At 65.0% G+C, this 10,765-nt stretch overlaps 1 protein-coding gene across 1 annotated transcript in view; it reads left to right on the forward strand.

The window, feature by feature from the left end:
- The window catches only part of LOC138824857 (plexin-A1), a 47,569-nt gene extending 37,021 nt beyond the window's left edge, over positions 1-10,548 (forward strand). The window contains exons 24-32 of the mRNA XM_070019252.1: positions 3,042-3,188; positions 3,462-3,621; positions 4,258-4,361; positions 4,618-4,714; positions 4,974-5,164; positions 5,270-5,439; positions 6,303-6,515; positions 6,616-6,766; positions 7,617-10,548. Of these exons, the coding sequence (XP_069875353.1) occupies positions 3,042-3,188; positions 3,462-3,621; positions 4,258-4,361; positions 4,618-4,714; positions 4,974-5,164; positions 5,270-5,439; positions 6,303-6,515; positions 6,616-6,766; positions 7,617-7,712 (1,329 nt within the window). The 3' untranslated portion in view covers positions 7,713-10,548. The remainder of the gene's footprint in view (positions 1-3,041; positions 3,189-3,461; positions 3,622-4,257; positions 4,362-4,617; positions 4,715-4,973; positions 5,165-5,269; positions 5,440-6,302; positions 6,516-6,615; positions 6,767-7,616) is intronic.
- The last annotated feature ends 217 nt before the right edge of the window (positions 10,549-10,765 follow it).

A 10,765-nucleotide genomic window follows, 5' to 3' on the forward strand; every position in this document is an offset into this window, starting at 1 on the left:
GCTCACTTGCTCATGAACGGCCTGGACGGCCAGGAAGAGGCTGTGGGCCGAGACTCCCCTCAGCGTGGGGCTGCTGCTGCCTCAGCCAGGAAGGAAGGAGGGAGCTCTGGCCCGGCCTGCAGCGTGGTGAGCATGGGATGCGCTGTTCTCAGCTCCATCGTCTTCTTCCCTGGAAAAGGCACCGTGACTCAGCTTGGCGCACATAACCACCCCCGAGGGGAGCATGGAGAGGCGGGCCTGCCTGTCCCCGGGCCGCGCGCGCTCCGGTCTCTGAATCGCAGGCAGACACCTATAAATAGAATTATTTTTGTTTAACAAAAGTTGTTTGAGATGAGGTCTTGCTGATTGTCCAGTCTGGTCCAGAAGTCCTGAGCAATCCTGCCTCGGTCTCCGTGAAGTTGCTGATACTTGTAGGTGTGGACAACTGGGGTTTTGTTTCTTTGGTGTGTGTGTGCATGTGTGTACGTGTGTACGTGTGTCCTGGAGCTTGAAATCAGAGGTTGGTCACTGTTTCTTAGCTTTCTAGCTCAAGTCTAGTGTTCTACCACTTGAGCCACAGCTCTACTTAACAGCTTCTTGGTGATTAATGTAGGTAAAAGTCTTACTTTCCTGTCATTCTGGCTTTGAACCAACATCTTCAGATTCAGTCTCCTGAGTAGTGAGGCTTACAGGCGTGGGCCACTGGTGCGCTGTTGGTATTTAGAAGGAACCCTGGTTCTGAGCCTTGATTCTCATGAGGTTTTTCTTGGTCGTGCCACTCATGTTGCTTCGTACCTCACCCTGGGTGAAGCAGAACCTCCCTTCGTGAAGACGCGGTACCTCACCCTGGGTGGAGCAGAGCCCCCCTTTGTGAAGACGCGGGAGCTGGCCCTTCTTTCAGGAAGTGCATGGTGCTCTGCGTGCAGTGCGAGTGCTGCGTGTGGTGACTGCTGACCCGCGTCTCCCTTGGCTCTCTGTGCGCTGTCTGTGCTGGTCACGTTCATGTTGCGGTGGCTTCCCGAGGAGTGAGAACACAGATGGGCAGCACGGGCTTATTCGTACCGTAGGCTACAGTCTCACCCTACAGCAAGGGCTGCAGCTCTTGGGGAGCCTCACAGGTGTGGGGGCGCTGGTCTCTGTCATGGTGGCCATTGGGTGGGCACACACTGGTCGCTTGTGGCTTGGTTGTCTTTGTAGGTTGGACATTGTCTCCTGTGTTGATGTCCACATTTTCCTTTTTTGTGCTGGTCCTAGGGCTCCAGCTTACACTGTTTCTGAGCCTTTGTGCTCAAGGCTGGCACTCTGCCACTTAAGCCACAGCTTCACTTCTGGCCTCTTTTTTTTTTTTTTGGTGGTTAATTGAAAATAAGAGTTCAAACCGCAACCCTCAGATCTCAGCCTCCTGAGTAGCTAGGGTTACAGGTGTGAGCCACCGGCGCCTGGCTTTTATTTTTCTTCTTTGATGCCAAACTTGGAAACAGATTTTTTTTTATCCTTCACACACATACTTTCTAGGGATATTTCTTTCAGTATAGCACTTGTTAACACCAGCTTGTCTCTTACAGTGGTGGCGTTAACTGAGGGTGGAGTTGCTCTCCTTTTCCTTCCCCTCCTCCTCTCACCATTCACTGGCCTCCCTTCGCTCAAACTCCCTGGGCAGTTCCTGCACGCTCCGCTGGACCGCCCTTGCTTCCCTCCATCCCTAGCACGACCCGGAAGCCCCCTGCATGGGGGAAGGGGTCGGAGAAGGAAAGGGGTCGGTCTTCAGTGGAGAGGGGAAGGGGAGAGGGGAAGGGTTGGGCTTCAGTGGCCTTCGGTCTGGACCTTCCCTCCTGGACTGTGTATGGTCTGGTGGAGGTCGAGGCTGGCCCGGGGGGGCGGGGGCAGCAGCTGGGTCGGGGGGGAGCTGTCTGAGCGCCCCTGGCGCGGTGCGCAGCCCGGCAGTGCTCGCCTCTGGCTTTCAGAGGCTGGGGCTGCATTCCTTTGCCCCTGCCACGTCCAGGCCCAGGAGCCCTGGCAGGCTGCTATCCTGAGAAACCCCGGCAGACTCTTCCTCCTCTGGTCAGAAGGCGTTTGCAGCAAGAGAGGCGGCGATGGGCGGCTGCTCATCGGGACCCTCCCACCCGCCTTGGCTGACTTGGCGAAGCCCAGTTTGCCTCGCGTGTTGTTGGAAGGTGCTTCTGGCCCTTCCTTAGCCGCTGTCTATGTAATTACTGCAGATGCTAACGAGGTTCCCGGCACCTGGGCCCGAGCAGAGGCACCGCTAAGGCTGGTGGAGGCAGGGCTGCCGATGCCCCCGGGGGCCCCAGCCCAGGGCTTCCCACCTGAACGGCAGGGGACCCTGGCCGGGCCCAGTGGGGACTCTGCGGGTACTGCCACCCTTGGAGGCCGGCAGAACCGGTCTGAGCCCAGCCAGCTGGCTCTCAGCATGCTGAAATGGCATGACTCAACAGTTTCCCGGGATGGCTTTTCAAGCTTTCAGTGGATCAGCAAATGTTCGGGACCCCGTCCCGGGCGGGCGGGCGTGGTGTGGGTGAGCCGGTGCTCCAGGCTCCCACCCCGGAGGAGGGGGGGGGGGAGGGCGGCCTGGCTGTGTGGACAGCAGTTGCGTGAGGTCCGGCAGTGGGCCCGGGGCTCATGGCTGCCTTGTGTGGAGCAGACGGGTGGGAAGCAGCCCTCACCCCGCGGTCCGGGCCTTGTAGCACGTGGCTGTACGCTCCGTGCCCTCAGCTGATGAGCCTGTCGGAGGGTGGCATGGAAAGTTCGGGAATCACAGATCCCGTTTGGCTGGCGGTAGTCACATCCAGCCCTCCACGGCCAGCGGTGGGGTCCTTCTGGGTGCTGTCCAGAGCGCCGCGGGGTGAGGCGGGGCGCCGAGGCTGGCCACGCGGGCACAGGTCCTGGGAGACCGCCCTCAGGACCAGGGTGCTGCGTCGTGAGGGCCGCTGTCCCTGGCTCGCGTCCAGGAGGACCGGGCCGCGCACGGGCCCCGGCTTGGGAGCGGCCCGTCAGAAGCGCCGAGGGTGGGGTCAGCCGGCTGGCTCACGCGCTGCCGCCCGCAGGAGTGTGCTGGAGAGCCTCTCTTCATGCTGTACTGCGCCATCAAGCAGCAGATGGAGAAGGGACCCATCGACGCCATCACGGGCGAGGCCCGCTACTCCCTGAGCGAGGACAAGCTCATCCGGCAGCAGATCGACTACAAGACGCTGGTGAGCGGGCGGGGCCGGCCGAGGAGCAGGCTGGAGAGCGGGCGGGGCCAGCGGCGCCTGCGCCCGGCACCCCGAGGAGCAGGCTGGAGAGTGGGCGGGGCCGGCGGAGCAGGCTGGAGAGTGGGCGGGGCCCGAGGAGCAGGCTGGAGAGTGGGCGGGGCCCGAGGAGCAGGCTGGAGAGTGGGCGGGGCCGGCGGCCCCCTGCGCCCGGCACCCCGAGGAGCAGGCTGGAGAGTGGGCGGTGGGGCTGACGTGGCCCCCTTTCCCCCGCAGACCCTGAACTGCGTGAACCCTGAGAATGAGAACGCACCCGAGGTGCCCGTGAAGGGCCTGAACTGCGACACGGTGACTCAGGTCAAGGAGAAGCTGCTGGACGCCGTGTACAAGGGGGTGCCCTACTCCCAGCGGCCCAAGGCCGGGGACATGGACCTGGGTGAGGCCCCGGGCCGACGGGAAGTGGCACTGCGCCCACGCTGCAGGCTGGGAGTGGCCAGCAGGCCCAGTGTGTGCTGACAGGGGGAGTGGGGCGTGCTGGGGAGCCATCTCAAGCCCCCCGGGACCCCGGCAAGGCCTGGAGAGGCCACAGTGGGGCAGAGAGGGGCCTGGGGTCCTCAGGTGCGGGGGAGGGGGCAGGTGGAAGAGCTCCAGAAAAGAGGCACACTGAGCTGCCCTGGTCGCAGGGAGGCTGGGCTGTTGGAGCCATGGGTCTCCGGCCTTGGCCAGGTAGATGAGGGCTGTAGGAGGCCCCGGAGGGGCTATGCAGCAGAACCCTGGGGTCCTGTCTGTGGTGCAGCTGAGGGCCTGGGCCAGGGCTGTTGGTGGAGGGGTCTAGGCTGAGGGGCAGCGTCTGGAACCCAGCCCTGAGCCAGAGCAAGGCCAGGATGAACCCCAGGGGCAGGGCCCGCTGCTGAGCCAGGGGTCGGGGCCGACCCTGTGGGGCCAGCACGCAGCAGCTGTTCCCGCCGCCCTCCCCGCGTCCCGCGCTGAGCGAGAGTGGGCCCGCAGGGCTGTGTGGAGGAGCTGGGCCGGGAGTGGGGTCCGGCCCGCCTCCAGCACACTGTCCCCGCAGAGTGGCGCCAGGGCCGCATGGCGCGCATCATCCTGCAGGACGAGGACGTCACCACCAAGATCGACAACGACTGGAAGAGGCTGAACACGCTCGCCCACTACCAGGTGCCCGCCCGTCCTGGCTCGGCTCTGCGTGGGTCCCCTGCCCTCGGGCACCACTGGGCTGGAAGGAAGATGCCGGCCCAGGACGGTGCCACGCGTCAGGAGGGGAGGCCCGGGCTGCGGGCGATCTCCCCGCCCAGCCTCAGACACAGAGCACCTCCAGGCACAGCACCAGGTGTCACTTGGTCCCCAGCAGGCGACGGATCGGGCCTCTTGGTAGCATCCTGGTCGTCATGGGTCCCTGCCTTTCTGCCCATAGGTGACAGACGGGTCATCAGTGGCTCTGGTGCCCAAGCAGACGTCTGCCTACAACATCTCCAACTCCTCGACTTTCACCAAGTCCCTCAGCAGATACGGTAGGGGCCCAGCTCTGGAGGCCGTGCCTCTCCCTGTAGCCTGCCCCTGAATTCTCTGTGCAGACCCAGCTGCCTCCTACCAGCCCCTTGGGGTTGTGCTAACGTCCCAGCTTCATACCAGGACAGGAGGGGCTCGGGCGAGGGGGGGGCAGGTCCAGGATGAGGTTCAGGTAGGCACCTGGTTCAAGCAGGGACCCACGGGGGCCCGGCGGAGCCGCTGGCCAGGACGGCACGGGGGCTGACAGACCCCTCCCCGCAGAGAGCATGCTGCGCACCGCCAGCAGCCCCGACAGCCTGCGCTCGCGCACGCCCATGATCACGCCCGACCTGGAGAGCGGCACCAAGCTCTGGCACCTGGTGAAGAACCACGACCACCTGGACCAGCGCGAGGGCGACCGGGGCAGCAAGATGGTCTCGGAGATCTACTTGACGCGGCTGCTGGCCACCAAGGTGAGTGTGGCCGGGGGGGCCGAGGGCCGGCCGCCGGCCCGCCGCACCCTGCTGCGTGTGCCGCGCGGCCGCTGAGCCCAGGCGCTGCCTTGCCTGCCGCTGCAGGGCACGCTGCAGAAGTTTGTGGACGACCTCTTCGAGACCATCTTCAGCACCGCACACCGGGGCTCCGCGCTGCCGCTCGCCATCAAGTACATGTTTGACTTCCTGGACGAGCAGGCGGACAAGCACCAGATCCACGACTCCGACGTGCGCCACACCTGGAAGAGCAACTGGTACGGGGGGGGGGGGGGGGGAGCAGGAGGGGCAGGGAGAGCAGGGGGGCGGACAGGGAGGGGCGGGGGGAGGGGCAGGCGGGGGGGGCGGGGAGGGCTGGCTGCCCATCATGTGGGGCACAGTACTGGCTCACATGTGTGGCACTTACGGTCAAGAGCCCTTGTGCCTTGGGCTTCTCTTCTGGCATGTTCCTGGGTGGCCCTGGCCACCTCTGCCTTTCCAGGACTCTGCCTGTGCTGCCTGCTGGGAGGGGTGCCCGGTGCTCCCGTCCGGGCACTGAGGGCCTGGCAGGGAGGGCAGCCGCGGGCAGCCCCCGGCTGGTCAGGGCTGCCTGCCCAGGAGCTCTGACACATGGGTGTTCCTGACTCGTGCTGCCCAGACAGCTGTGTCACTGGCCTTACGCGGCCCCTGAGTTCTTGGCACCATGTGCCTGGGCGGCCAGTCTGTTTCCAGTGCCACCTCCACGATGCTGTGTGTGGCTAGAGGCTCAGCGGCGGCCTTCTGTGGTGGGGACAGAGGTGGGCGCAGAGGCTGGGCCTCTGCATGGGGCTGAGGTGGGTCCCGCTCTGGAGCAGGGTGTGGGCCACGCAGGCAGGCTGCAGGGGACAGTGATGGGGGCTGAGCGCCTCCCGGCCTGCCGGCCACACACGCGTGCTGCCTGGGTGTAGGATGTGCTCTGCGAGAGGCACGCCGGGGGAGGGGAGGGGAGGGCAGGGAGGGCTGGGGAGGGCACCTTCCTGAGAGGCCCTACCCACTGTGGGCCTTGACTTCCCCGCTGGCCACGGTCAGAAGCGTTGTCAGGGGCAGCCTGTTCAGAAGGACACAGCCCAGCGAGCCCAGCTGACCTTGCTCCCGCCCACAGCCTGCCCCTGCGCTTCTGGGTGAACGTCATCAAGAACCCGCAGTTCGTGTTCGACATCCACAAGAACAGCATCACGGACGCCTGCCTGTCGGTGGTGGCCCAGACCTTCATGGACTCCTGCTCCACCTCGGAGCACAAGCTGGGCAAGGACTCGCCCTCCAACAAGCTGCTCTACGCCAAGGACATCCCCAACTACAAGAGCTGGGTGGAGAGGTGGGCCACTCGCTGCGGCCGGCGGAGGGGTGGGTGGGCGGGCGGGCGGGCGGGCGGGCGGAGCTGGGGTCTGACCCACACCCCGCATCTTCCCTGGCAGGTACTACGCCGACATCGCCAAGATGCCCGCCATCAGCGACCAGGACATGAGCGCGTACCTGGCAGAGCAGTCCCGGCTGCACCTGAGCCAGTTCAACAGCATGAGCGCCCTGCACGAGATCTACTCGTACATCGCCAAGTACAAGGACGAGGTGCGTCCTGGCCCGGGCCACCCCCGCCCAGCTCCTCCCCTGGCTCTCCCCGTCCCTGGCTGTCTTCCTGCCTCTGCCCCCGGCGCTGTAGGACCCAGTGGGGCCGTGGAAGGTCCCTGCTAGCTGAGCAGAGCCGGCGGCCGGGGTGGGAGGTCTGGAAGGACGGAGGTGTGGGCAGTGGCCGGGCGCCGGGGCGGGACTGACCCGGGGCGGGCAGGCTGTCCCCAGCGGGCAGGCTCAGACGGGGCCATTTCCCTGAGCAAGTCGGCCATTGCAGTCTGAGGCGGGACCGGCGGGTCCACTTGCCGATTCGGAGCCACTGAGGCAGGGTTGTATCCCGTGTGGTTCTGGGCCCCTGAGATGAGGGTCAGAATGACCAGCCAAGAACAGAGGTTTAAGGCCTTGAGATCAGGTTCTAGGTTTGAAAGCTGTGGAGCTGTGGGTTCTGGAAGGTTCTGGGACCAAGTTGGAAGTGAAAGTTCTCAGCCCAGGAGAAGGGCCTTGGAGCAGAGGCAGCAGGGACAGGAGGGGCAGCCTAAGCCCCGCCCAGCCCGTGGTCCCGCAGCCAGAGCTGGGCTGGGCTGGGCAGGTTGGGGGGGGGGGCGGGCTGGCGGGCTGGCGGCCTCTGGGGCCGGGAGGGAGGTGGAGGAGGCGAGGACCTCTGCGCGGGTCAGAGCCCAGGACGGGAGGTAGAGACCGCATGTGAGGCCCGGGTGTCCGTCTCGGGGAGCCCCTTTCCACAGCGTGGGGCGTGAGGACTGGGCCTCTGGGGTCTTCCCTGTTGACACATCATGGCACGGTGTCTGGCCCACACTCAGGGCAGCCCTGAGCCCTGACCTCCGCCCCACAGATCCTGGTGGCCCTGGAGAAGGATGAGCAGGCGCGGCGGCAGCGGCTCCGGAGCAAGCTGGAGCAGGTGGTGGACACAATGGCGCTGAGCAGCTGAGAGCCCCAGCAGCCTCCCACTGGAGGCCCGGTGCAAGGGCAGACGGCCTCCCCGCCCGCGGAGTGCCGGGCAGGGCCCCCGCGGCCTCTCCACCCCTGTCCGAGGGCCCTGGTGCCGGCCTGGCCGCCTCCCTGCCCGGCGGCCATGGCGGGAGAGGGTGGCGGTCTCTGCAGAGCACTCAGAGGCCTGGCAGTGGCTGGCCCGTCCCTGGAGCATCGCGGCTCCCGCCTCCCCAGCTCACCCGCGGGCAGCGTGAGGGTCCAGGGCCTGGCTGGCAGAAGAGGGAGAGGCGAAATGCCCAAGGCTGGGCCGGCCAGCTGCGGCCTGGGCCGCGCCCCCGGCCTCCCGTCGGCACCTGTGCCAGCGCTCGGCCGTCACCCTGAGATTCACCGCGTGCTCCGCGCGCCGGGGCCAGCATGCCACGTCCACCGGGGGAAAGGCTGCTCCTCCCGTGGAGGGTGCAGATGCCACTCCCCAGAGACTCGTGGGCGGACTGGGCAGCCCCTCTGTCCTCAGGGCTGTGCCTCTGGGGGCCCCCGGGTCACAGAGCGCATGTTCCCCTTATTTATTCCCTCGCCGCCTGCCCCCGGTGCGGCCCTGTGCTGCCCACAGAGCTGGCCGGCTGCCTGCCCCGTCCTCTCCCCGGCCCTCCCTTCTGTCTCTGTCCTCTCCTCTCCCTCCTCTCTGTCTCCTCCTGATCGCCACCTCTGTCCCACGTGGCTTGCTGTCTGGCTTCTCAGTGGCTTCCAGGCCCCTCCGGAACAGTGCGACTTAGGGGGCGTTTTTGGTTAAAGGGGAACAAGAAATCCTGCTGTACTCCGGCCGAGGGGCAGGGCCTCTCGGGCACTCCCTGGATTCACGTGGACCACAAACGGCAGCCATAACCCAAGGGGCTGGAGATGGGCTGCTGACCACCCTCGCCCTCTGTGAGCAAAGAACAGATTTTTAATGAAACCCAAAACTCCTGTACATATATATATATGTGTGTGTATATATATGTGTGTATATACATGTGTGGCTCTGGCCTCATCTCCAGCCCCAGTGGGGCCCTGTACAGTTACTAGAGGAGAGGACGCTGCGGCGCAGAGCAGAGCAAGCCGAGGGCACGCAGGCGCGGCGGGGGAGGGGCGGCCGCCCCGCCCAGCCCCGGCTTCCGGCCTGTGCAGGGCCCGTGGATTTGCATGATCGTGCTAGAGTTTAGTCTGGGTTGATCTTTTTCAAACTGCAAGTGTTGAATACTAGAGGTGGTTAGACCCTTTTTTATGTTTTTTAAATTAATCGGTAATCACTTGTCAAAGCAAACAAGTGGCTCTTCCCCTTTTCCAGTTCACTTTTTCAATGGTACTCAATCTTCTCAATGGGCTTTGAGGGACAGCTAACTGGCCAGCCTTGGGATCTGGCCCCTGTAAGCGGTGTGGGTCATAGGGGGCGTCCGAGGTCAGCCTAGAGCTGCTCCCGCACGGGGTTGGTGTGAGGTCCGTGAACTTCTGACTCAGGGAGTTCCTGCCCTGGGCGCTGTGCGTGGCCTGTCCCCACGGTCCCGCGGGCGTCCAGTGCCCGGGCTCCTCAGCCTGGGAGCGGGCTGGTCTCTGCAGCCCCTGGACCTGTCCCCATGGTCCCGCGGGCGTCCAGCGCCCGGGCTCCTCAGCCTGGGAGCGGGCTGGTCTCTGCAGCCCCTGGTGTAGCCCGGGACCCTTCCCCGTGTGCCCCTCTCACGTCTCTAGGCTGGGACTGGGTAGAGCCTCCGTTTCCCCCAAAGTCTTCCCTGGATGCTGGCTTCGAGTTGAAGCCCCCGTTCTTCCAGCTCTGCCTCGGCCACGCAGCAGCCTCTGGGCTCCCGAATCACTTCAGAACCCTCCCTGCCCCCTCTCAGGCCTCCACAGAGAAGGGTGGCCTCCTTTAGCCCTGGCAGCCGCCCTGTCCGCGTGGCGATGCTGGGCAGGGGTGGTGGGTGCGCGCCCAGCCTAAGCAGCCCCGCGGGGCATCTGTCTGAAGCACTTTAGCATCCTGTTTACATGTGAGTTGATCCAGCCACCGCTGCTCGGCTCCCGCTGCACCCGCCTGGGCCCGGGCTTGTGTGTCCTCACCCTGTCCTCCTGGCCCAGGCGCCCTGCAGGATGCGACAACACCGGATGGCCTCCGGCTTGTGTTTTCTGGGGGCTGGGCATGAGCGTGTTGTGCTCCAGGTGGTAAGACGCCGTGGGCCCCTAGCAGCCCCGGGGCCCCCGGCCCACCTGGCACAGCAGAGCTCTTCTGCTGCCTGCAGCCTTAGGCCCCGCCCCTTGGAGCCCCTCCTACCCGACCCGCTGTGCCCCAGCACCCAGCTCAGGCCTGGGCCTTGGTCTGGACACTCGGCCTTGACACCTCGGGCCCACCCTGCCGCCCCACCTGCCTGGCCTGCCCTTTGGCCTGAGGGGCAGCGTGGGGAACAGAGAGGAGCCCGGGGTGCCCAGGACACAGCCTTGAGTCCCAGGCATGGGCCAGTGCCCCATGCCTCTCTGGTCCCCCTGCCAAGGGTCTCCGGTGCCCCTGCCCGAATCTGATGGCTCATGTTGGTGCTACACAAGCTAGAATAGATATATTTAGAGAGAGAGGATGATATTTTTAAGACAAAGGCCACCGTTAGCTTTCCTTTAACTCTATAGAACCCCCAAAAGAAGAACGGCCCTTGGACGGTCTGAGTGGACCGAGCGTGGCCAGGTCCCGCTGGAGGCCAGAGCTGCCCGGGTCCAGCCTGCAGAGTGTACATACACGGCTATTTCCTATTTTACTGTTCTTCAGATTTAGTACTTGTAAATAAACACACATTAAGGAGAGATTAAACATTTTTGCTACATGCTGGCTGCGAGTCTTGCTTGCTGGGAGGTGTGGCGGCGGCTGGGACGGCCCGCAGCTCCCACTCAGTGGGCAGCGGTCAGCTGTGGCCCCCGTGGCACTGGACTCGTGGGTGGCGGCGGCGTTGACAGGTCTCCGTCCTGGGCAGAGGCCCTGGTGGTGGCACACACAGCCACGCACCGCTGCGTGCAAAGATGAGAGCCACGGCCTGGGACGGA

The sequence above is a fragment of the Dipodomys merriami genome, unplaced genomic scaffold, assembly GCF_024711535.1.
Source record: "Dipodomys merriami isolate MVZ:Mamm:240054 unplaced genomic scaffold, mDipMer1.0.p SCAF_13, whole genome shotgun sequence".
Lineage (NCBI taxonomy): Eukaryota > Metazoa > Chordata > Mammalia > Rodentia > Heteromyidae > Dipodomys > Dipodomys merriami.